The 27,626-nt window shown below is 44.7% G+C and overlaps 1 protein-coding gene across 1 annotated transcript in view; it reads left to right on the plus strand.

Annotated features, from left to right (window-relative positions):
- LOC126278976 (ATP-binding cassette subfamily G member 4) overlaps positions 1–27,626 on the plus strand; it is a 183,965-nt gene that overhangs the window by 94,126 nt on the left and 62,213 nt on the right. The window contains exon 3 of the mRNA XM_049979271.1: positions 20,745–20,934. Within this exon, the coding sequence (XP_049835228.1) occupies positions 20,745–20,934 (190 nt within the window). The remainder of the gene's footprint in view (positions 1–20,744; positions 20,935–27,626) is intronic.

Raw genomic sequence — 27,626 nt, forward strand, 5'->3', positions numbered from 1 at the left:
AGTACAGGAACAATGCCTCTAACCTAGCTGCTCTATGAACCTAATGAGCTTGGGCGACAGATATGGGTGCACAACTATTAAAATAGTCTCGGTTATCGTGCCGTGGTCGAATGGATTTCACGTTAAAAGCCAACGTTTCTTCCCCATCTGTGGAGGACATCTTCAAAGGTAGCTTCTTTGAGTGTTCGATTCACACCGTAACTCGTCACTGATTGAAGCAAAATTTCGTTTAAGCGTGCTCCCGCGCAGTGGCGTGCGGTCACACGTTTTGTATATCCGAGCGCAACTGGCCGTTATCGGTTGTCGTCGTTCGTTGTTGCTGTCACCCCATGGTAGAAGACTGGTACACATCTTCAGCATCGGTATCCAGATGCCATTGAGTTTCATGCCCTCCTCCTTGGGTATTTAACAATCTCTATGGCCTCTCTGTACTGCCTTTCATGGTATCTGCTTGTGGCAGCTAATATTTGAGTCCTATTAAAATTTCTGCAAGATATCATTCCACACCAGATGACCTGTCAATCTCCCCCTCCTACAGTTGCCCTTGTGTTGTTCTAGTCGCCTTCTGACAGTACTTTTTGTAGTACTCTTATACACTTCCTCTCAACTACACGAAATCCGCAGCTGCAACTGTACAAGGGAGGGACACTGTCAAATCACCTATTGCGGAGTATCTTTTGCAGCCAGGAGTCCACCACATACTTTTTGGTAGAACTCAAGCACTGGCGGCCACAAGCGGATTCCGTGAAAGGCTGTAAAGAGGGCCAAAGAGACTATGAAACACCGCAAGAATTTGAAATGGAAGGCGGAGGGCTTGAAGTCAATGACATCTCGATCCTGGTGCTGAAGAATATGAGTACCAGTCTTCCACCAAGGGGTGACAGCAACAGCGAACGACGGCAACTGACAAAGGCCATGATTGCTCTCGGACACTGAAAGCATGTGATTTCACGACCCTGCGTGTGAACGCTCTTAAACGAAATTTTGACACAGCCAGTAACGAGCCAGGAAGTGAATCTGACACTCAAAGTAGCTACGGTTCCCCTTGAAGATGTCCTCCACAGATGAGGACGAGACGTTGGGTTTTAAAGTGAAAGCCTTCCGGCCATGGCATTGAACGCCGGAATATTTTATTAATTGTGAATTTCCGTGGCAAAAGCTTGCATTTTACAGATACGGGTACGCCACGAGATTCTGCTTCATTTGTATGCCAGAGGTCACCAATCGTAGCGGCCGGCCCCGGTGGTTAAGAGCTCTGGAAGACGTGCTCGTGAGGGAAACGGTGGAACGCTTACAGGCTCGATTGAGGTCAGGACAGCACGGGCAACATGCAGTCTTGCGTTAGCTCGTTGAAACATAACTTCACAGAGACGCTGAAGATAGGACACTGTCTCCGGCCGCAACATGTCATAATTGTAATTCCTACTGTCCCAGTTCCTGACTGTGCGAAACAAAGATGATATTGGTGTGTACCCAGTGGCGCCCCATATCATCAAGCCAGGTGTGACGGTGGTGAAAAGAGTCCGGCAAAGTTCGTCATCATCGGAGCCACCATACACGACGCTTTCACTTACGTAATAAAATGTCGCCGTTCTTTGGATGTAATTTATTCTATAGCTGCCAGTTTCAGTGATACGGTTCACCATCGCCGGCCGCCTTGGCCGAGTGGTTCTAGGCGCTCCAGTCTGGAACTGCGTGACTGCCACGGCCGCAGGTTCGAATCCTGCCTCGGGCATGGATGTGTGTGATGTCCTTAGATTAGTTAGGTTTAAGTAGCTCTGAGTTATAGGTGACTGATGACCTCAGATGCTAAGTCCCATAGTGCTCAGAGCCATTTGAACAATTTTTTTGGTTCACCGTCTTAGGCCCTAACTGACGCTCAGGGGACGAGCTTCAGTCGTGTACACGATCCCATCAGTGGCCAACGTCTATAAACTGGTTTCCGCAGACTACTGTAACAATGATGTCGTGTCTGCAGACGCAAATATCATTTTTCATCTCGTCTGTTGCTTTCCTCTAATGGAATTCATTATAAAACTACATCGTCAGCAGAAAGTACCAATTGCGCTTCTTGAATGTTAAGTGGAACGTAATTCCACCATACAAGAAACTGAAGTAGAGCTAAATTTGAACCTTGTGGGACTCCCATTGTGACTTCTTTCCTCAGTCACTAAAGTCTTCTAACCTTATCATTGTTGCAATTATTCAGGACAACATTTTGTAATCTGATCATTAAGTATAATTCAAGCCAATAGTGTGCAAAACCATAACTTTTACTGAACTTGAGCTGTTACAACACAGTATTATGATCTACGCAATCAAACGTCTTGGAAAGATCACAAAAAATACCGGCTGCCGATATTTTATTATTTAAGGCTTGTGCTATTTGATGAATGAATGTATAAATAGCGTTGTCAGTCGAACTACCCTTTTAGACTTCGAACAGTGATATGCTAAGTAAATTGTTTCAACGCAAGTATCAGATTACTCTTGAGTACCTTTTCGAATAAGTAAGTAAGGAAACAGGACGACAACTGCTTACGTCTACCTCGTCACCTTTCCCATGAAAACGGTTAAAAATTATATATTTTAACCTCTCTCAAACAGTTCCCTGGATCAAGACGAATTGCGTGAGTCACTAAGGAGATTACTTACACTCCTGGAAATGGAAAAAAGAACACATTGACACCGGTGTGTCAGACCCACCATACTTGCTCCGGACACTGCGAAAGGGCTGTACAAGCAATGATCACACGCACGGCACAGCGGACACACCAGGAACCGCAGTGTTGGCCGTCGAATGGCGCTAGCTGCGCAGCATTTGTACACCGCCGCGTCAGTGTCAGCCAGTTTGCCGTGGCATACGGAGCTCCATCGCAGTCTTTAACACTGGTAGCATGCCGCGACAGCGTGGACGTGAACCGTATGTGCAGTTGACAGACTTTGAGCGAGGGCGTATAGTGGGCATGCGGGAGGCCGGGTGGACGTACCGCCGAATTGCTTAACACGTGGGGCGTGAGGTCTCCACAGTACATCGATGTTGTCACCAGTGGTCGGCGGAAGGTGCACGTGCCCGTCGACCTGGGACAGGACCGCAGCGACGCACGGATGCACGCCAAGACCGTAGGATCCTACGCAGTGCCGTAGGGGACCGCACCGCCACTTCCCAGCAAATTAGGGACACTGTTGCTCCTGGGGTATCGGCGAGGACCATTCGCAACCGTCTCCATGAAGCTGGGCTACGGTCCCGCACACCGTTAGGCCGTCTTCCGCTAACGCCCCAATATCGTGCAGCCCGCCTCCAGTGGTGTCGCGACAGGCGTGAATGGAGGGACGAATGGAGACGTGTCGTCTTCAGCGATGAGAGTCGCTTCTGCCTTGGTGCCAATGATGGTCGTATGCGTGTTTGGCGCCGTGCAGATGAGCGCCACAATCAGGACTGCATACGACCGAGGCACACAGGGCCAACACCCGGCATCATGGTGTGGGGAGCGATCTCCTACACTGGCCGTACACCTCTGGTGATCGTCGAGGGGACACTGAATAGTGCACGGTACATCCAAACCGTCATGGAACCCATCGTTCTACCATTCCTAGACCGGCAAGGGAACTTGCTGTTCCAACAGGACAATGCACGTCCGCATGTATCCCGTGCCAACCAAAGTGCTCTAGAAGGTGTAAGTCAACTACCCTGGCCACCAAGATCTCCGGATCTGTCCCCCATTGAGCATGTTTGGGACTGGATGAAGCGTCGTCTCACGCGGTCTGCACGTCCAGCACGAACGCTGGTCCAACTGAGGCGCCAGGTGGAAATGGCATGGCAAGCCGTTCCACAGGACTACATCCAGCATCTCTACGATCGTCTCCATGGGAGAATAGCAGCCTGCATTGCTGCGAAAGGTGGATATACACTGTACTAGTGCCGACATTGTGCATGCTCTGTTGCCTGTGTCTATGTGCCTGTGGTTCTGTCAGTGTGATCATGTGATGTATCTGACCCCAGGAATGTGTCAATAAAGTTTCCCCTTCCTGGGACAATGAATTCACGGTGTTCTTATTTCAATTTCCAGGAGTGTATTAAGTTAGAAGCACTTTTCAGAATTCTGTTCGAAATTTCATCAACACTACATGAGCTTTCGTTTCTTAGAATTGTTATAGTTTTATTCATTTTAATGAAGAATGTTGGTGTTACTTCTAGTTCCCCAAAGTTTTGTGGAATGTCATTTTAGTGTATTCTCTTGCTTCTTCAACTGAACAATGTAATCCTGTGTTTGCTGCAACATTTAGAAAGTATTTGTATCAATTATTTGCAGCTTATGGATTAATCAGTAACAACACTGTCATTTAGTTTGATTGTTGTGGTATCTTGAATTCAACTATCTTAAATTCAGTTGCGCATGTGGGTATTAAAAATCTATGTACCGCTGTTAACAGTAAAAATTAATCAGGAAAAAAATGTAAAATAATAGTTTAGAATTAGAATTAGGCAGAGAAATTACTGTGGTAGAAATTATCGTTTGGAAGCTCGGATTCAGTTTTCAATGAAGATACCTGTAATTTCTAAGTTCCTGTCAGGTTACGTGCAGTGGAGTGGAACAACTGATTACGGAATGACGAAGGTATTCGGTGCTTTCTGTTAAAACATCGGTGACGGATAGCACTTATAAACAATATTATGAATAGGGAAATCCCATTTCTGTCTCCCGCACAGGAGGCCTGCACCTCTAATGACGAACGTCTTTCACTGGTTGCCGAGACTCCTGCCGCAGAAGGAAATTACAGCCACTCACCTTGACGTCAGCGCGCAGCGTCAGCGACCTTAACCTACCTAAGGAACTGCTTAGACATACGTTACGCGACCTCTCGCGCCTGCAAAGCATTAGAGTCAGTACCGGGAACAGGTTTTGCATTCATGTTATTGTCGCCGTGTAGCCTTTATTTGCTAAGACTTACATAAGTCTCAGCTTTGACACTGACCTGTAATGAGAGAGACGGCTTTTGATACGTACCACGAACTAGAGAGAGACGAAAGTGGGGCTTTTGACATATATATCACGAACTCTCTTTTATACAGGAGTGGATCCAAAAATAAGACGACAAATCTGTTCGGCACAGATTGCCTCTCTACAAGATGGCCCGTGCGGTGTTACAGTAAGACACCCGCACCATTGAGAAACTGAAGATTCTGAAATACTCCTTTTGCTAACAGCCAGAAAACTGAGGTGTTGAGATCACAAAACGAGACTCATCATCATTTTTGGGGTATGTGAGTTCGTTCTAAATGGGGTTTGTTGCGTGATATATTTCCCTATCTAGCCCAGTGTTGAAATTTCGTTTCGTGCAGAAAGAGGACTTGTCACAGAGACAAGTCCCTGTAATACACGAAAGAATTAGAGGCGTGATGGAAGCGCTATACAGGATGAAGCGAATTCCGCGCACTCTGGCTTTGCAACGCTACTTCTCACATGCCAGCGATAAAAAAATGTCTGTCACACAATTTCTTCCGGCGAATACATCCGGCAGAAAAAGGACGATAAAGAGAGGCAATCTGGCAACACTGTAACCACATGTAAGGCAACTACCTCGGGCAGCACGTTTGAATTGTGCTGTACTGTTGGTGCTGTGGATAGTGTTTTAGATTAGCAGGTAAGAGGTCGAGGGCTCGATCCTGGGTTGGGGCGCATGTTTTATATTTGCTAATTTCATTTTGACATTTCATACTGTAATGTACACCGTTTCTTACGGCACATGCATCCTAAATTTACAACATTTTGTAACGCTGAACATAACAGATACGTGGCTAGACAGATAAGAAACAGACAGTTGAAACAAATGACCTGTCATAGGACACAATAACAACAAAACAACATCAATTTCGACATGCTGAAGATGATATCACTGTACAATAAATCAACATCTACTTGTCATTTATGCTACATGTAATATGAGCGCTCGGATGTCGCACATTAGCAACCAGTGACAATAATAACGTCAATATTAATGACAGCATAACCTTCACAACAGAATACGTTCTCCTCAGAACAACAGATGCCAAAGCGACATCCCTGCACTTCCAAACATTGCTCAACGCACCGGATCTTACAGCTCTGGGCTCTTCGAAGCGAAGCTGGGTCCTCACTAACAAAACCAGCATGAACATGCGCTACCAATTCTTCCACAGTCGTCGGCAGAGTGGGGTACACGTGCTCCTTCAGGTGTCCCCACAGGAAAAATCCAGGGGATTTGCGTCAGGTGAACGCGGTGGCCATACAACTGGACCTTCACGCCCGAGCCATTTTGAGTGTGGAGGTGCACCACCATGCTGGAACCATAACCTGTGCCGAACATGTAGTGGAACATCTTCCAGCATACCAGGCAGACAGGTTGAGATGAATGCAGGATACCTTCATGCAGTCAACCTGTCAGGCAACATGTAGGGGCCCGAACACCTGCCGCCCATTATTCAGTGATACCAAAGCGAACTTGATATCCACGGTCGCGGATGACGTGCGGGTTAACCTAACATCAATGATGGGCATTGTGCATATTGAAGACAGCCTCACGAGTGAATGCTGCTTCATCCGACCATATTACGGTCTCATCGTTGGCTTCCTGTTGTTGGGACCATTCACAGAATTGCATCTTCTGATGTGATCTGCAGGATGCATGTATTGCGTGAAACCATTATGATTTTTATCTGGGTGGCGTAGACGAGGATATCTACCAGCATATTCACGAGCACCAACACGAGCCCGGTTATCAAATGCACCAAAGACCAGTAGCATATCCGCATATTCATTGTCTGTGTATTTCATATGTCTTCCACATTGGTTTAGAGGTATAGATTGAGCAAATTCGATACGTGTACGCATGTACATTGGAGTCTGTCACAGGTGCGGTACTACGCTTGCAACACTTCCCTATCTGATGGACAGCGCGCTATTCCACCTAACACGCATTACCCCTCTGACAGATACTGTTCTGTATAATTCAAGGCGACACCACCAATTGTGAAATATTCAGTTTCAAATTACACTGTTTCCGTAACGGTAATAGACGTGATGTTTCCACAATCTCATCCATAGAATAATAATAATAGTAATAATTCATTCAGATACGTACTAAACAGCATGCGGTTACCAGAGTCAATGATGAAAGACAAAATTAGTGGGACCATGGTGATAACACATACAAACAGTAACCGAGTTTGGAGGCCGGCCGGAGCGGCCGAGCGGTTCTAGGCGCTTCAGTTTGGAACCGCGCGACCGCTACGGTCGCAGGTTCGAATCCTGCCTCGGGCATGGATGTGCGTGATGTCCTTAGGTTAGGTTAGGTTTAAGTAGTTCTAAGTTCTAGGGGACTGATGACCTCAGAAGTTAAGTCCTATAGTGCTCAGAACCAAATAAACGAATAACAAGGTGTTTTGCATCAAGGCGAACTCAGTTTCTGATATTGTTGTTTTGGGATCAGAACTGCTACAGCCAGCTTTGAGATCACGGCGTTTTCTTATGGGTGGCTAAGGAAAACATTTCAGACACATCGTCGCTCAAAATCGAAACGCGTTAGGTGGTGGTATAAAGGGCGACAATGAAACCACCTCTTTACTTGAGGGGTTGATTCCCACACATGTCGCGGTCGAAGACGACAGTTCACAGTGCGACAAGAACCAGGACGACAATCTTGACATCGATAGGCACTTTTGTTACCCCCCAGGCATTTCATGCCTGAATTAAGAACATCGTGTGGGTGCAACCATATTCAACAGGAGATGACCCCTTTGGAGCGTATCCCCGGTATGGCAACACCATCGATGCCATCTTATTTGAGCATGTTGCATGTGTACCTGTGAGAAACTTCGACGCACATTCTTCCTTGCGACTGCTCTATCGCCTCAAGGTTGGCAAACACCATTCTTCCTTAAATTATCTAGGAGTAGCCAGTGTGGTGCCTTGCGTTGACACCACAAAGAGAATACCGTTACAGTTCCTCTGAATAAACCATAGCTGATTTCCTGCATCAGCTTACTCTGATCCAGCGTTGTCCTACGTCTTTTGTCAGCCCTTCGCAGACCAGTGGTCGCCACATATGGCTGCTATGCTGAGGACCCGGCTTCGATTCCCGGTAATACCAGGGATTTTTCTCGGTGACGGGACTGCAACGGGGCACACTCAGCCTTGTGATGTCGACTGAAGATTATTTTAGTTAGATGTAACGGCTCCAAGGTCAACAAAAGCCGACAACGCCCCGGAGGACAGTGTCCAGACCCCACAACTCTCCATACTGCATCCAATTACGTCGTTGGAAGAGGATAATCAGCGGTCGGACGGTACACATGCCTCCAAATGTTGTATCCTGTTCTCTGTATCGGTTGAGCTATTACATATCGTGCATATTACTTGGTCGACTTTCTCGCTTCGCAAGTTGCAAACCTATGCTGCTAGAGGTCTCCGAAATGTAGAATGTAACATAGCGGTGTCTAACGTAACTATGCCGATTGTTGAGAAACAGCGAGCTGCAATCCGGTTTCTACCCGCAGACGGAGTCGTTCACACATAAAACACTCTCTCCCTCAGAATAGCAGTGCCGGAACACACATGAGCGCTGTGATGTCTGCAACAATCCGACGTATTGGATTCACTGTCAAGGATCATCATCCTCCATACAGTTCCGACTTGGCTCCATTCGATTTTCATCCCTTTCTAAAACTTAAGGAATACCTTCGAGGACCTCACTTCGATAGAGATAAAGCGGTTTAGGCAGAACTGAGGTAGTTAATAAAGTCAAACAATCTTCAATGATGTTACCGACAAACTGATCTCTCGTTGGGAGAAATGTGTTGGTCGCCAGCGCGACTATATTGAAAAATAAATAAGTGTGCATGACGAATACGTGTGTAGAATGTTAATAACATTTATTACATTTAAAAAGTCTTAAGAGTTTTCTCATAAAATATTGGAGTCATTACTTTTCAGCAATCCTTCGTACGTTATATGCACAGAGCAGCCATGCCAATACGACGACACTGTTTATGTCTGTTGGATGACGTAGCTCATCGTCTAAGGATGCGTATGAGGTTCGTTCATATCATTTTGCTGTGCGGGAATATGTAGCACCAATCTTTGGTGTATTCCAGCCCTGGTGGTAGTATAAATGAACTCTGGGATAGCGTTGTGGCTGTTTCTCAGTGCTTTGGGAACACATTGGAGAGTTTTGAACGCGAAAGGCGTCGATGAGGAGACATGCTGAAGCCTTGTTGTCCTCAAGTGCATATCCTCGGGAACTATGTTATAAGGTTTTTATGTACTTGGTGGTAATACGTGGTACTGAGGAAACTATTGGTTTACGGACCTGTATTTACTAGGATTATTTGCTTATTTCACTGTCCTCTACTCACCATATTCGTTTGAACCACTACCTATATCCTGCGTAAACGGGATTGTACGTCTATAGAAGTTGCTACCCATTTCTGCAGTGTTCAGCCCATCTGATGAACACTCCCCTTTGGTGAGGTTCACAGACGTATAAAACATTTTAAGCTACATCAGTGTCGGCTTTGGCTGTTAAAATTACTTCAATGGTAAACTACGCGGTTACAGTTTCAGCCGTTGCTTTAGCAGACGTCAAAATTTCGAAACAAGAAATTTTTCGTGTATTCGGCGAAGGGCTGAAATTGTATTCGTGAAGTTTGTGAGTAAAGTAATTTAAACAGTCAAAAGCGTCAATGACGTCTCTTACAGAATCTCGGGATATTTAATTACGTTATCATTTAGTGAAAGTTCTGCGTGGTTTTCTCATGCAACGTTGCAGAAGTACCAGTGGACGGATTCATTCCGCTGCTAGAGGCGACAGCGCCCACACCTTGGAGAGAGAGGCTCTAATGAGTTCGACACCTAAAGGCGGTTTACTGACACGGTACCGTTCAGCCGGAATTGTGCCGCAGCAGCCCACATAACTTCTCGTAACAAAATCTCTCGCAATACTCCTGCCCGCGATTCAGGTCATTGTCGTCCGCAGCAATGAACAGTATTCATATATATTATGAAAAAGGATGTACATATGTGAGTGTATGTATCTCTAACATCTCCTAAACCACTGCACCGACTTCAGCCAAACTTCGTGCACATATCCCTTACTGTCTGGAAAAATTCGCTGTAGCAGTAAGAACCACCTACCCGTCAAAGGGGTGGGAGCGGGGGTGAAAAAGCAGAGTAGCCCACGATGCCAGAATACCCATACTTTAGTCATCCAGTATTTGAGAATGAGAGTACTTAGTAAATTATAGCAAACTTTACACTTAGTTAAAACCTTAACAGAACCTTTTCTCGCTGACACTTCTCCCTAAATGGTGAAAGCAAAAATGGTTATGGTTTATTACATTTTCGTTGTTCATGCAGTTAAACTGCCGCATCAAGAAGGAGGTTTTAATTTTTAATTCTTTACTACCACCTTTATTTGAGGCACATTTTTCAGACAGTATTCACTCATATCACTGAATGTGCCATAACAATTATATCATTGTGACACATAGTTCAGAAGATATGACGTCATAAATACGGAGAAACGTGAAAACCTGCCGCATCATGCATGACGTTTTAATTTATTACTTCTTTACTACTAACTCGATTCACATAGCGCAGAAATTAGCAACATATATCACTGGATGTACCTGCGAAATTATCTCAAAGTACAGATTATAGTACAAGAGACACGACGTTCGTGAAAATGAAACTGCAAGTTGAAATTCGCTAGAGATAAAAATGGCATATTTGTAGGAATACGTGTAAAATATGTGTATATAGATATATGTACCAATTTTGGTACACGTATTAGTTACGCTCTGGAAAGAGATACAGCCTCACATTGGAGTGAGCATGATAACGTGGAGAGAGGAGTGGAAGGGGCAAATGGATAGAAAGAGGGGAGAGGAGGAGATAGAGAGAGAAAGGAAAGATCAGAAGATGGACAGAGACAAGAGGAGGAAGACATAGGCAGAGGGGAGGAGAACACGCAGAAGGGTAGGGGAAAATGGATAGAGAAAGGGAAGAGGAGAAGAGGGACAGAGAAAGAGGGGAGAGGAGATGGACAGAAAGAGGAGGAAGAGCAGATGAACAGAGAGAGGGAGGCAGAAGAAATGAAATTACAGAGGGGAGGAGGAGATGAACTATAAGAATACTGGAATAAATACATAACCGGTAAGTGTCCGGTACTCATCTATTTGTAATATAAGCTGTTAATTTCGGTCCCTTCAGAATGCTTTGATGTGGTGCCAAATATGAGGAACGAGACTAAATTGTTTTTGTGTTTCAAAGTGCATGAAGTGACTAACCCAAGTGCGCATAGCGCTGCGACTGATCAGCATGGTTCGAAGCTTTGGCATCACTACCTTTCCTGCTCGGTAAAGACGTACCGCTCCCTCGGGCAGAGACGTCTTATATATGATCGTCTGTCAGTCGATAAGTGATTTACATATAGTGTGGCTATGTGAAGTACACACATCAACACAAGTTTTGCATCACCTCTTCATTTCGAAAATTGGTTCTACGAAACGCATATGCATTCACTTGAAATGTGTCTAGATCACCAAATAAAAATTTAAAAAAAAATAAAAATAAAAATTTATGTAACGATAAAATCGTCAGTTTAAAATGGATGGTTTTTCAGAGAACTTCTGAGCAACGTCAGTAAGTGGTGGAACATCCCCTTGCTTGGATGGAAATTGTGGTGTCACCGCGAGGCACCACACTGGCTAGGTTGTAGGCTGCAAATCGGCTGCGGTCCGTCGGTACACATCGGACCCGTGAGTCGCCACTGTCGACGCTAGCAGATCGAGCCGCCGCCACTCGGCTGCTCTTAACGAGACAAGCTAGCACACTGACCAGTTCTACACCCGACTTTAATAGGAATGGTTCACTTGTCGTAGCTTCAGAGATCTCATTTGCAGAGACACTAGTTAGCATAGCCTTCAGCTAAGACAGTAGCTACGACCTAGTCAGACGCCACTCACAGTTTATGCATTGACAATTGATCTATATGTGCGAAGCAATCAGAATTGTAAAGAAGTATTTGCAGTTCAGTCTGTAACTGCACTTGTAAATGTTATTGTAGAAAGTCAAGATCGACGTTCACCGCTGATGCTGAATTAAAGCTAAAGTTCATTGTTCCTCACGTCAGCCTATGTGATCAACGCGTGCAATTAATGGCCACACCTCGTGATAATACTAAGAGTGAAGCTGCGTGACTCAGTCGGGTCACCCTTTTTCCATGAGGCTGATAGTTCTGCCTCATACATAACAGAAACTTAAATCTGCTGTGGCATGCCGTCGATGAGATCATCAAGCGAACACTGTTCCAAAACTGTCCGATTCCCTAATGGCGATTCTGTGCAAGTCCCGCAGACTTCGTGGCCGTTGTCTACGTCCGAAATCTGCTCGTTTCGATAGACGCAGACACGTTCCATTGCGCCCATGTCCGGGGAACAGGTAGAACAGCCCATTCTCGTAGTCCCAGCATTCTGAAGGAACATTTTCACGAGAATAGTACGACGAGAACGCGAATTATCATCCATCAAGACGAAATTGTCACCCAAATCTTAATGATGTGGTTGCTTAATCTGTCCCTGTACTGCAGAGCAGCGAGATTTCCCTCAAGCACCACGAGAGGCGTACGGTGGGCCCATGTAATGCCACCCCAGGGCATCACACCACCACCATTTTATTAAACATGTTTGAAAATATTGTTGGAGGCGTTCGATACCGCCGGACTGTCTACAGACACGTTGTCTCCGATTGTCAGGGGACAAATAAATACGAGTTTCGTTCGTAAACAACACATGACGCCAATCATAGGGCGTACACTCTTCATGGTTTCTCGCCCAACTTTAACAGAGCCCATGGCGTTGTTACGTGTGACGTGGAGTTCGCCACTGTCGTCGAAATAGAAGCTCATATTATGTAATCATCTGCTAAGAGTGTGATGCGATACATGACGTTCTGTAGCCGGCCGGTGTGGTCGAGCGGTTCTAGGAGCGTCAGTATGGAACCGCGCGACCGCTACGGTCGCAGGTTCGAATCCTGCCTCGGGCATGGTAGTGGGTGATGATCTTAGGTTAGTTAGGTTTAAGTTGTTCTAAGTCTAGGGGACTGATGACCTCAGATGTTAAGTCCCATAGTGCTCAGAGCCATTTGAACCCTTTTTTGACGTTATGTAGGCTCTTCGAAAGTCTAATTCAGTTCTGGAGCACTCAGCCCATGGTCCCTTGTCGTAAACATAGATCATCCTGTGCACCTGTCGAACGAGGAGAGTCAGTGTGGTATAAGTCCTCAACACTACCTGTCAGCTAGAATCGATTCTGTATCCTCGCCACTTTACTTTGACTCCAGTGCATCACATCGAGAAACTTTTCGGTTGACATGCCTTCTGAGCGTAATGTGATGATGCGGGCCCAATCATTGATCGCAACTGTCCTTCGAGGCATGACGAATGTTCACTTTAATGTTCCACATACTTCTCTATTCTATCTCTGCCAGTGCTTTACTTTCAACTGAAGTGTTGCAATCCATTCGAGAGCGGCATTCTACCCGAAGGAAGTGCTGATGGTAGCCGTGCGTACGTTTGCAAACAACATTAGGGTGGCCTTCCGACCGGTACATCGAGGCGATGAAAAACTTTCGTTGATTCGCGTAGAAAGGAAATCGCGACAAAGCGACCGGGTTTCGTCCTGTCGTAAATCCATTTTTATCCTTTCCAGAAAGCATGAACGATAAGTAGACTGAAGCTCGTTTTAGGGTTTTGTGCTTCAGTCGGTAAAAATGGAACGCTTATAGGATCATATTGCTGTCTTAAATTTTTTATACCTGGGATTCACAGTCATATAGAACTTCATAAAAGAGATCATATTTACGCCGGTGACTGTAACACTTTCTTCATTTCAAGATTGCAATTTCGGCCTTAGGCCATTATCAAGTGCAGATTTTTGGGGCTTTAAGCCATGTCAACTTAAAATGAGTTGACACATTTATATGTCGTTGTCATTACTATTAAATAAATTCGTGAGGCTGTTACATATTGCGAGCACACGTAGCCACATGTCATAAATCAAGATAAGTGCATAAGTGACTAGTGACAGACTAACGAACATGAGTGTTTATAGACTATGTTGTTTTATGGCATATGGCTATGGGTGCTCGCAATATGTAACAGCGTCACTAATGTGTTTAATAGTAATGACAACGACATATAAAAGTGTCAGGTCATTTAAGTTGACATGGCTTAAATCCACAAAAATCTGCACTTGATAATGGCCTAAGGCCCAAATTGCAATCGAGACATAAAGAAAGTGTTACAGTCACTGGCGTAAATTTGATGTCATTTATAAAACATTGCTGTCAGTTTGTCTGTCCACAAACTGACGTAAAACCATGTAGGGTACGTCCCGTTGACACAGAATCGTGAAATTTGGCAAGCAGATAGGTTTCGCTGTACGAGTAAGGGAAAAAAAACGAACATAGTTAAATTGCAATTGCATCACAAAAAATTATCTTTAATACATTAGAATATACATTATAACATCATTCGTAAAAGCGTTAGTTAGTGGATGCAAATACACTCCTGGAAATTGAAATAAGAACACCGTGAATTCATTGTCCCAGGAAGGGGAAACTATATTGACACATTCCTGGAGTAAGATACATCACATGATCACACTGACAGTACCACAGGCACATAGACACAGGCAACAGAGCATGCACAATGTCAGCACTAGTACAGTGGATATCCACCTTTCGCAGCAATTCAGGCTGCTATTCTCCCATGCAGACGATCGTAGAGATGCTGGATGTAGTCCTGTGGAACGGCTTGCCATGCCATTTCCACCTGGCGCCTCAGTTGGACCAGCGTTCGTGCTGGACGTGCAGACCACGTGAGACGACGCTTCATCCAGTCCCAAACATGCTCAATGGGGGACAGATCCGGAGATCTTGCTGGCCAGGGTAGTTGACTTACACCTTCTAGAGCACGTTTGGTGGCATGGGATACATGCGGACGTGCATTGTCCTGTTGGAACAGCAAGTTCCCTTGCCGGTCTAGGAATGGTAGATCGATGGGTTCGATGACGGTTTGGATGTACCGTGCACTATTCAGTGTCCCCTCGACGATCACCAGAGGTGTACGGCCAGTGTAGGAGATCGCTCCCCACACCATGATGCCGGGTGTTGGCCCTGTGCGCCTCGGTCGTATGCAGTCCTGATTGTGGCGCTCACCTGCACGGCGCCAAACACGCATACGACCATCGTTGGCACCAAGGCAGAAGCGACTCTCATCGCTGAAGACGACACGTCTCCATTCGTCCCTCCATTCACGCCTGTCGCGACACCACTGGAGGCGGGCTGCACGATGTTGGGGCGTGAGCGGAAGACGGCCTAACGGTGTGCGGGACCGTAGCTCAGCTTCATGGAGACGGTTGCGAATGGTCCTCGCCGATACCCCAGGAGCAACAGTGTCCCTAATTTGCTGGGAAGTGGCGGTGCGGTCCCCTACGGCACTGCGTAGGATCCTACGGTCTTGGCATGCATCCGTGCGTCGCTGCGGTCCGGTCCCAGGTCGACGGGCACGTGCACCTTCCGCCGACCACTGGCGACAACATCGATGTACTGTGGAGACCTCACGCCCCACGTGTTGAGCAATTCGGCGGTACGTCCACCCGGCCTCCCGCATGCCCACTATACGCCCTCGCTCAAAGTCCGTCAACTGCACATACGGCTCACGTCCACGCTGTCGCGGCATGCTACCAGTGTTAAAGACTGCGATGGAGCTCCGTATGCCACGGCAAACTGGCTGACACTGACGGCGGCGGTCCACAAATGCTGCGCAGCTAGCGCCATTCGACGGCCAATACCGCGGTTCCTGGTGTGTCCGCTGTGCCGTGCGTGTGATCATTGCTTTTACAGCCCTCTCGCAGTGTCCGGAGCAAGTATGGTGGGTCTGACACACCGGTGTCAATGTGTTCTTTTTTCCATTTCCAGGAGTGTATAAAATATAAGTCGTAGTCAGGTTTCAGTAAGTAAATAGAAATATTTTACTTAATCTCCTCTCTCTACATACACTGAGATCATCAGACAGCGTTATGCACGTATGCGGATGGTGATAGTATCTCGTACACAAAGTATAATGGGGCAGCGCATTGGCGAAGCTGTCATTTGTCAAGTGCATCATGTCAAATGGCTCTAAGCACTATGGGACTCAACATCGGAGATCATCAGTCCCCTAGACTTAGAACTATTTAAACCTAACTAACCTAAGGACATCACACACATCCATGCCCGAGGCAGGATTCGATCCTGCTACCGTAGCAGCAGCGCGGTTCCGGACTGAAGCGCCTACAACCACTCGACCACCGAGGCCGGCTGCATCAGGTGAAAAGGTCTCCGACGTGATTAAGGCTTCACGACGGGAATTAGCAGACCTTCAACGGGAAATGGTAGTTGGAGCTAGACGTATGGGGTAATCCATCCTGGAAATCACACAGTGTCGCCTGCAGCGTATCTCCTGAGCTCCTGATCGTATCGATTGGACTCTAGACGAATAGGAAACAGTGGCCTCGTCAGATGAGTCCAAACTTCAGTTGTTGAGGATTGATGGTAGGAAACGAGTGTGGCGCAAACCCCGTAAAATCATGGACCCAAGTTGTCAACAAAGCACTGTGCACGCGGGTGGTGGCTCCGTAATGATGCGGGCTGTGCTTACATGGAATGGACTGGATCCTCTGGTCTAACTGAATCGGTCATTGACTGGAAATGGTTAGGCTACATCGAGACGATTTGCAGCCATTCTTCGACTTCAGTTTTATGGATGACAGGGTGCTATATCACCGGGCCAAAACCGTTCGCAATTTGTTTGAAGAACATCGCGACACGGAACCCATCGAACATTTATGGGACGTAATCAAGAGGTCAGTTTTTGCACAAAACACTTTCGCAATTACGGACGGCTATAAAGTCAACATGGCTCAATATATCTGCAAGAGACTTCTAACAACTTGTTGAGCCCATACTATGTCGAGCTGCTGTACTACGCAAGGCAAAAGGAGGTCTTACACAGTATTACGAGGTATCCCATGAGTATTGTCTCGTCAGTGTATATAAACTGACGTCCCGTGATACGGACTCGAAACTCCCGGAACCGATAACTTGCCAATATCGATATCGATAACAGGCAAATATCGAAGAGATTCTCCATTTCCAGGATGGATGAAATATATATACCGATGAGTCAAGACATTATGACCATCTGCTTAATAGTTCCTCTTTGGAACGAAATACATTACTGATTCTGGGCATCAAGCATCCGACAGTTTGTTCGTAGGTATATGGAGGTATGCGGCATTACATGTCTACGCACGGGTCATGCAATCTGCGTAAATAACGGCCTACTGGTTTGCGTACGCAGCGATAGCGCACGATAGCGACCCAGATGGATTCAATAGGATTTACGTCAGGCGAATTTGGTCGTCGAGACATCGACTTGAGTTTACTAAATGCTCCTCCAACCACTGTAGCACGGTTCTCGCTCCAAGGCTGTTGAAAGATGACATCGCAAACGGGGAAGACGTCAAGCATGAATGCAAGCGGGTGATTCGCAGCTGTCAGCAGGTCCCTTGCAAGCGCAGGAGAAAGTCTCCCGTAACACAATACCGCTCCCTCCAGCCTGCGTCCGAGGCACGCAGCACGTTTCGAGCCACAGTTCACATCGATAACGTCATTTGTGGAGCAATAAATCGATCTAATTTAGTAAACCTACACGCTTCCATTAACCGAAGGTCTTATCCCGATTGTCCCTTGCCCACTGCAATCGCAACAGACGCTGTCGTTGTGTCGACATATGAACAAGTATCGTGCTCTGCTGTAGAGCTCCATGTTCAACGATGTGGTCCAAAACACTTGCACGTGCACCAGCATTGTGTTCTTTCCGCGGAGATAACACAGATCACCATCTATGTTACTTTACAGAGCACACAACCCTCCAAACCCACGTTCTGTGAAGAGCGGTGCAACCATTTAGCGCCTAGTGGTAATTTCACTGTCATTCTACCACTTTTCGTAGGTGCTCACTACAGTAACATGTGAACATTCGACCAGTTTCCCGTTTCCGAGGTACTCGCTCACAGGCTCTGCTCCTCCTCAAAGTCGGTTATATAATTAGATTTTTCCATTAGCAGGTCACATCTTCGCTAGGGGATCCCCTTTCCGTGTCAGCTTCACTTACATAAACTAAAGGCCATTGAAATTTCTACACCACGAAGATGAGGTGCTACAGACGCGCAATTTAACCGACAGGAAGAGGATGCTGTGATATGCAAATTCTACGCTTTGCGGAGCATTCACACAAGGTTAGCGCCGGTGGCGACACCTACAACGTGCTGACATGAGGAAAGTTTCCAACCGATTTCTCATACACAAACAGCAGTTGACCGGGGTTGCCTGATGAAACTTGTCATGATGCCTCGTGTAAGGAACAGAAACGCGTACCATCACGATTCCGACTTTGATAAAGATCGGATTGTAGCCTATTGCGAGTGCGGTTTATCGTATCACGACATTGCTGCTCGATGGTCGATATCCAATGACTGCTAGGAGAATATGGAATCGGTGGGTTAAGGAGGGTGATACGGAATGCCGTGCTGGATCCCAACGACCTCGTATCACTAGCAGTCGAGAAGACAGGCATCTTATCAGCATGGCCGCAACGGATCGTTCAGCCACGTCTCGATCCATGAGTCAACAGATGGGGACGTTTGAAAGGCAACAACCATCTGCACGAACAGTTCGACGACGTTTGCTTGTTTACAGCATCATGATGGTCGCATCCGTGTTTGGCGACATCGGGGTGAACGCACATTGGGAACGTGTATTCGTCATCGCCATACTGGCGTATCACCCGGTGTCAAGGTATGCGGTGCCATTGGTTACACGTCTCGGTCACCTCTTGTTCGCATTGACTGCACTTTGCACAGTAGACGTTACATTTCAGATGTGTTAGGATCCGTACCTCTACCCTTCATTCGATTCCTGCGAAATTCTACATTTCAGCAGGATAATGCACGACCGCATGTTGCAGGTCCTGTACGGACCTTTCTGGATACAGAAAATGTTCGACTGCTGCCCTGGGCAGCACATTCTCCAGATCTCTCACCAACTGGAAACATCTGGTCAATGGTGTTCGAGCAACTGGCTCGTCGCAGTACGGCAGTCACTACTCTTGATGTACTGTGGTATCGTGTTGACGCTGCGTGGGCAGCTGTACCTGTACACGCCATCCAAGCTCTAATGATTCAATGCCCAGGGGTATTAAGGCCGTTATTACGGCCAGATGTCGTTGTTCTGGGTACTGATTTCTCAGGATCTATGCACCCAAATTACATGAAAATGTAATCACATGCCAGTTCTAGTATAATATATTTGTCCAATGAATACCCGTTTATCTTCTTGGTGTAGCAATTTTAATGTCCAGTAAAGTGTACTTCTGTTACCGCGTCACGTGCCCGCAACGCTGCCAGGGGGCATCCAAAGTCGCGATGGGCAGTGGTCGTAATGCTTTAGCTTATCACAATATATAAATAATTGATTTTGTGCGGAACTATAGGTGTGTAATTCTACATCTACATCTACATGACTACTCTTCAATTGACATTTAAGTGCTTGGCAGAGGGTTCATCGAACCACAATCATACTATCTCTCTACCATTCCACTCCCTAACAGCGCGCGGGAAAAACGAACACCTAAACCTTTCTGTTCGAGCTCTGGTTTCTCGTATTTTATTTTGATGATCATTCCTACCTATGTAGGTTGGGCTCAACAAAATATTTGCGCATTCGGAAGAGAAAGTTGGTGACTGAAATTTCGTAAAAAGATCTCGCCGCGACGAAAAACGTCTTTGCTTTGATGACTTCCACCCCAACTCGCGTATCATATCTGCCATACTCTCTCCTCTGTTACGTGATAATACAAAACGAGCTGCTCTTTTTTGCAGCCTTTCGATGTCCTCCGTCAATCCCACCTGGTAAGGATCTCACACCGCGCAGCAATATTCTAACAGGGGACGAACGAGTGTAGTGTAAGCTGTCTCTTTAGTCGACTTGTTGCATGTTCCTGTGTCCTGTGTGCTGCCAATGAAACGTAACCTTTGGCTCGCCTTCCCCACAATATTATCTATGTGGTCTTTCCAACTGAAGTTGTTCGTAATTTTAACACCCAGGTACTTAGTTGAATTGACAGCCTTGAGAATTGTACTATTTATCGAGTAATCGAATTCCAATGGATTTTTTTGGAACTCATGTGGATCACCTCACACTTTTCGTTATTTAGCATCAACTGCTACCTGCCACACCATACGGCAATCTTTTCTAAATCGCTTTACAACTGATATTGGTCTTCGGATGACCTTACTAGACGGTAAATTACAGCATCATCTGCGAACAGTCTAAGCGAACTGCTCAGATTGTCACCCAGGTCATTTATATAGACCAGGAACAGCAGAGGTCCCAGGACGCTTCCCTGGGGAACACCTGATATCACTTCAGTTTTACTCGATGATTTGCCGTTTATTACTACGAACTGCGACCTTCCCGTCAGTAAATCACGAATCCAGTCGCTCAACGCTGGCCAGTTTTATCCCGCTTTCTTTTCTTTGGTCCTCGAAACTTGCCCGGACGATGGGGACCCGGTTTCGACTCCCGCTCGTCATGTTGCAGGCTGACTGGCGTGACGGGCTCGGTGCTGGTGAACGGCGTGGAGCGGCAGCTGGACGAATTCCGCAGGCTATCCTGCTACATCACGCAGGATGACCGGCTGCAGGAGCTGCTCACCGTGCACGAGAACATGCTCGTCGCCGCGGACCTCAAGCTGGGCGAGGACACCGACCTCAGCGAGAAGGCGCAGATCGTGAGTACCGCGCCCCTACGCCATCAGTCAGACATTGCGGAGTGAACACTACAAGACACCGGAAATTCTTTATCCGACAGTGATTCGTATTCGCCGCCAAGCAGCAGTATCGGGTGTGAGATACTGTGGTCAGCAACAAATAACAGGGTGAACTTCGACGAAGGGGCACACGTTGAACCTCAGACCAGCATTTCTTAACTCCCGTGTCCGCGACACATTGGTGTGTAGCGAATGCATGAAAGGTGTATCACGAGACTTTTCGTGTCTTCTAACATTCCGCAGATAAAATATTAAGAATATAAACATTTTTTCGACTAATCGTTTGTCGGAGCAATAAATTGTAAAACTTGTCTCTCATAGCCGTTACATAATTTAAAAAAATTAAATAAGATCCTTTTTAATATAACGCGTTTTCAAAATAACTAAAAACTATAAAAAATTTGTACTAGCCCCATACAGATTCTTAATCCCATACATATAGTCCTGAAAATTTGTGACTTCTTAAGTTATGAAAATACTTGTAGATTGTAAAACGAGAAAAGTGGGCCGCATGCAGTACACAACAGTAAGGAGATGAACTATCAATGCATTACTTACGTATTATTATTATTATAATTATTAGGAGTAGTAGTAGTTGCTTTATTCATCCGTAGACCTTTTTTTACAAGGTTATAGGACATGTCAATTTTTTTTTAAAGTTAAGACCTATTTGAAATAAGCTAATTCGCATACATATACATTTACAGACTTCTAGTTAGAGGCAATCATTAGATTTACTCCTGGTATATAACACTTTATTAAAAAAACTTATTAAATAATTTAATGCCACACTGTTCACTCATATCTCACTATAAGTCACTGAACACACTATACACACATTGGTTCATAACACTTCACTCACTTCACACACGAACACACACACACTGTTGATCTCTGAGCCATTTTCAGTACCGTAACTTCCCATTTTCAATCCTGAAAAACTGAGTCAACATTCCTCTATAATGAGTGAGATGTTAAGGAAGAGGTGTTATTATTGTGCTATGCATAGCTTCGGTGTAACTATTTGTAGAAAAGGAAAAAGGAAGGAAAAAAACATAGTGTGAAGGTCTTATGTGGAATGTTGGATGTTTTACTATCATACGTGCCCCACGTTCTTCTTATTAAGTTCTACAACTATTTTTAAAGCTACTAGAAATTCACAAGCAGAGATTTTCTCGATTATCTGTCTGGGGTTAGGATTCTGTTTTGGGCTATGAGAAATTATTTCACAGCTTTTAGTGCATTTTAAAAACATGTTACACTTTAATAAATTACATTAATAATCACTTTCTACTTTTCAGTCTCATGTGTGTCAAATTTTTCAATCGATTTGGAACATTTTGATTAGATTGAAACAGGACATATGGTGAATTTCAGGCTTGTTTCAGGTTCTCGTCACATGATTCAGTCAATACATTGCTTCCTTCTGCGATTAACTCACGCGAAGATCTCGAAAGAAGAAATAACAGAGAATCGATCCCACACGGGAACTTACTAGCAATCGTTATTATCAAGAAACATTCGCAAGTGCTACAGGAAAAGGGGAAATAGCAATGGTACACGAAGTAGCCTCCGCCACACACCAGACAAGATAGCTTGCTAGTGTTGCACTATCATTCAGTTCTGAGTATTGTTGAAAGTTGCAAGGCTCTAGCTCACCGAGAAGTTAAAAATCGATTGTAAAATTTGTACAGACAAACAGACAAGAAAGCGACCTAATAGAAAGTGTTTAAAAGGTATTGTACGTACTTTATGAGTTTTCTTATTTCCATCTAAGAAAAAATAAATATTTAGGGGTGCCGCGAAATTTTGAAACATACTTTGGTGTGTCCTAAAGAAAAAATGGTTTGATAACTGCGGCCTTAGCCCATTGCTACATACAGGCAATGCATGCCCCTATCGCTGCCGTGCTGTTTCGAAACCAACATCTAAGTCACCTAACTAAGGGAAAAAAGTCGGGTTTCTCTCATTACCCCATATGTAAAGAGGAGCTGACAGTTTCAGTTTCAGGACAGAAAGAAGCTCAGCATCGGTCGTAATGTCATCTGTGTTTTATTGCAGACCTAGCTGTCAGCTAACAGCGCTCCTGGCGTCAGTGACATAAATACAAAAATTAAACAGGAACTAGACACGGAAAATGCACACTAACCAAGAACCATGAGACAGTTGTGCAAAATACCGGTTGCACAAATATGTACCGTTATAGGTAGTCATGTAGACTCATAATAGGTATGACGACACATATTTCGAGATAAATTAGTATCAATCAAACAGAAGCTGGTCTTTACAAACCCGTACAGCTAACCTAGGTTTACGCCATATTTGACGTTCAAGGTCCTCTGTTTCCATTATCCAAATATTCAAAAGTGGGTTAAGATCTTTTAAATTTTTTTGTACACCTTAAGAGTACCATGAATTCAAAATAATTATAGTAAATTATAATTTTGTCAAGAGGCATAAAAACTAAAATAAACATTGCGACAAATATTGCATTCATTATAGTGAAGTACATTACGATGAATTAAAAATTTTAAGTTCCATAAAATATTAAAACGGGAGCAGCAAGCTGGTGCAAAAATTGTAACTGTCCGTTCTTTATTTTATTTTATAATCTAAAACTATAATATAATCACCAGTACAAGGGTACGTAGATACAACGTAAAGAAATTTTGAAATACGTTTCGTGGCTGCCAAGTGAAAGTGAGAAACAGTAAAATGTTTATAATATGCTCCAATAAAATACAGATCACATTACGATCGATGCTGACCTTCTTCCTGTCCTAGATTACGTTACCGTAGTGAGGCACAATTATTGCCACAGCATCAAAGCTGATGAGTTTATAACTTTTGTCACTTACAGCTGGAATCCAACAACGATTTTAACAGGGGCACTATTTGTTTTGGTATTACACATGTAGTTGTACAGTTAACCCAATTTTTCCGAACTTTCACACAGTTCGCTCCTTCCACTGAACGAAAAACAAAATATATTAGTTTGGCAGATAGCATTTAGTTTTCTGAAGATTTCTGAATAATACAAGTGGAATGTTTTATCGTGCTTCCACAAGAAATAACACCAGTTCTACCCATAGCGTCCGATGTTTACACAATATAGGGGTTAGTGTTCTATGTCTTTTTCTTAATGCATTACAGACACAGAAAAAAGAAGCATAACGTATTAGAAAATGTTAAATACAGAGAAAACGCTTATGATGAGTTGGACATTATCCTCCTGTCTTCTCAAAATCGTCATCATTTATTGAGTTTTAGATCTGAGGGTTAGTATACATATATAATGACCCTTATCATTCAAATACTAATATCTAGACATAGTAAACACTCTCAAGTAGAAGACTGTTTGTATCTGGTGGTAAGGACATCATACCTTAACCCAGCCTCAAAATTCACTGACTTACTTTCGAAAGGTGTGTAATGATTTTAAACAACTTTACCTGTACAAGGAAATATTACATCTTTTAAGATATATTTCATTGCAACCAATCTCTAAACAAAATTTCACCATAGGAATAAAGAAATGAATTGTACAGTATCCCATAAGTCGTCTGCAAATTGATGGAGATGTTGATCGAGATGTTGGTTTAATATAGTGACTTCATGCTTGGTTTATATCTCCTCCGGCCTAACCATTGTACGAGGTGCATTCAAGTTCTAAGGCCTCCGATTTTTTTTCTCCAGATTGGAAAGAGATAGAAACATGCGCAATGTTTTAAAATGAGGCCAGGTTCAATGTCAATACGTCCCAGAGATGGCAGCAGCGTACGGCAGATGGAATTTTACCGCCAGCGGCGAAAATGCGAACTGTTTTAAATACTTAAAATGGCGACGTTTTCCTTACTTGAACAGCGTGCAATCATTCGTTTTCTGAATTTGTGTGGTGTGAAATTCATCGACAGTTGAAGGAGACATGTGGTGATAGTGCTATGGATGCGTCGAAAGTGCGTTCGTGGGTGGAACAGTTTAATGAAGGCAGATTACGTCGAGAAGTAACGCCAGTTTCATCGATTTCAGATGAGTAGTTAATTAGAAAAAAAAATCGGAGGCCTTAGAACTTGAATGCACCTCGTACTCTCGATGCGCCGTCTGTGGAGGAACTGTTATTACTTCAGACTCCAAATGGATACTGCTGCTTGGCACTAAATCTGATTCACTGACAGATGAAATTTTTGGAGAACCACGACAACATGACAAATATACATGTACATACATACTCCGCATGCCGCTACACAGTGCATGATGGAGGAACGTGTAAAATTACTTGACATTTCGTTTCCTGTTGCACTTGCAAATGAAGCGAAGGAAAAACGACTATCTATACGCTTCCGTAGAACACTTAGTTTCTAATATTTTCTCTTCGCTGTCCTTACGCGATATGTACGTTGACAGCAGCAGAATCGTTCTGCCACCATCTGTAAATGCCGGTTCTCCAACTTTTCTCGTCTCCATAGTGTTTCGTGAAAAAAACGTCGTCTGTTCTATAAGGATTCGTATTTGAGCTAACGAAACATGTCATACTCGAATGTTGATCGAACACATTGGTAACAAATTTAGCAGCACGTTCTGATCCACTTCGACGTTTTTCTTTAATTCGACCTTTTGGGGATCCCAAAAACTCGATCAGTACTCAAGAATATGTCGCGCTCGTGTTCTGTACGCGGCCACCCTTTTAGAGATGAGCTACAATGTCATAAAATTCTCCCAGTGAAACTAAGTCGACTAGTCGCTTTCCCTACGACCTTTCTTACGAGCTCGTTTTGTTTCATAATGCTTTACAACTCTATGCCCAGATATTTGATTTTACAGAATTACATTTCTTGCTGATGTGCATTAACTTACATTTTTCTACAGATAGAGCAAGGTGCCATTCATCACACCGAACAGAAATTTTCTCGAATAAGGCAACACCCTCACTCGACCTCGTACTTCAGGAAGGAAAAAGAAGAAAGACATTAGCGCAAAAATTTGGGGCATAATTCTGATAACAGGCAGGCAGCTGCCTGCTCGAAAGTGCATAGAGATCGAAGAGACGTGATCTCTCTACAGGTACATATTTAACGTGCTCAACAAAGGTGCGAGAGTTACACCGAGGGTGTTGCAGAACTGGGAGGTTTTATTCAAGCACGTGTCAATGTTACACTACCCTCGACGTGGTCACGTCACACAAGGGAGCGGTACAGGAGAGCTGTAGGAACATAAACACCCTTCGCGGCTTCGGGTCACGTTCAGATTTCATGTAATGGGTTTGAACGGTCCCTAGTGGTTCCACCCTCCACGCTAGAACAAAAAGTGTGTCCGCGATACACTCCAAAGCAGTCAGATAACTAGGTGGTGTTGCAACCCAACTGTGTTCTCAGAGAAGTGTTGAATCGTGCCAGCAGTCTCGAAAATTGTTACGAACGTCGCTCCGTTGCACATTACACTGCAGACTGTCATATTCGACCGCAAAATGTGTGTAAATGAAATCCTCTCCAGAAGCGGAGTTTCCATTGACGCCCTATATGCCACCTCCTGCGCGCTTTTCAAAAATGGTTCAAATGGCTCTGAGCACTATGGGACTTAACATCTATGGTCAACAGTACGCTAGAACTCAGAACTACTTAAACCTAACTAACCTAAGGACAACACACAACACCCAGCCATCACGAGGCACAGAAAATCCCTGACCCCGCCGGGAATCGAACCCGGGAACCCGGGCGCGGGTAGCGGGAACGCTACCACACGACCACGAGATGCGGGCGCGCGCTTTTCGTTTCAATTCTGAGCGTTGGTGTACCTGAAATGTTTCCCTCGCCCAACCTTAAGAAAAACATGAGATTTCAATGCTAAGCGTCACTGTTGTAACCTCCATGACAGGAGCGTCAAAGAAGAGGTGAAACGTGGGTAAGAGGGTGTGTGGCGACCTTCACATTGTGTGACACGCCCATACTAGCGTTGGGCAGAATGGTGATGCAATTTGGAGCCAAAGTAACATCATTACCTCACCTAACACCTTACTTGAACTTCTGAGACTGGCCTTTTTCCTCGCATGTGTCGACGCCTTACTGTCTGAAGCGTCGAAGAACCTGACGGCGACATCACAAGGTTCCATACTTTTTCACCATTACATCAGAGGTTGGTAGGTACCTTCGAGCCAAATTTCAAACTTATGCGTTGCACTGGGAAACAATTACTAGGTTTCAAAAAAGTGATCCGTCAGCTGCTTTGCACAATGTATGTATTTTGAGGCTCGTGATTCCGGCGCGCGAATTGCAACATACTTTACCCATAATTTCAAATCTTTAAGAAGCTTTATCTTGCTAACACTTCCCACGAAAAAATGAAAGGAAAAAAATGTAACTTACATTTTCGTTGTTCATGCAATGAAATTTCACCATCAGGGAAGCTCTTTTAATTTCGCACTTCTTTTCTATTTGCATTTCTATCGGCAACATATTCTGGAGTATCCACTTATACCACTAAATGTACCTCCAACATTATATCATCGTATGAAACATTGCTCAGGACGTGGCATAAACATAATGATGCTTGAAACGGGTGTTTTATATGTTGAAGCACGGTTCATTAAACAATCCGGGACTTGGGGAGGGGGTGAAATTTATGGCGATGGCACATTTCGATATTCGAACTGAAAAATT

This window comes from Schistocerca gregaria, chromosome 6, assembly GCF_023897955.1.
Source record: "Schistocerca gregaria isolate iqSchGreg1 chromosome 6, iqSchGreg1.2, whole genome shotgun sequence".
NCBI lineage: Eukaryota > Metazoa > Arthropoda > Insecta > Orthoptera > Acrididae > Schistocerca > Schistocerca gregaria.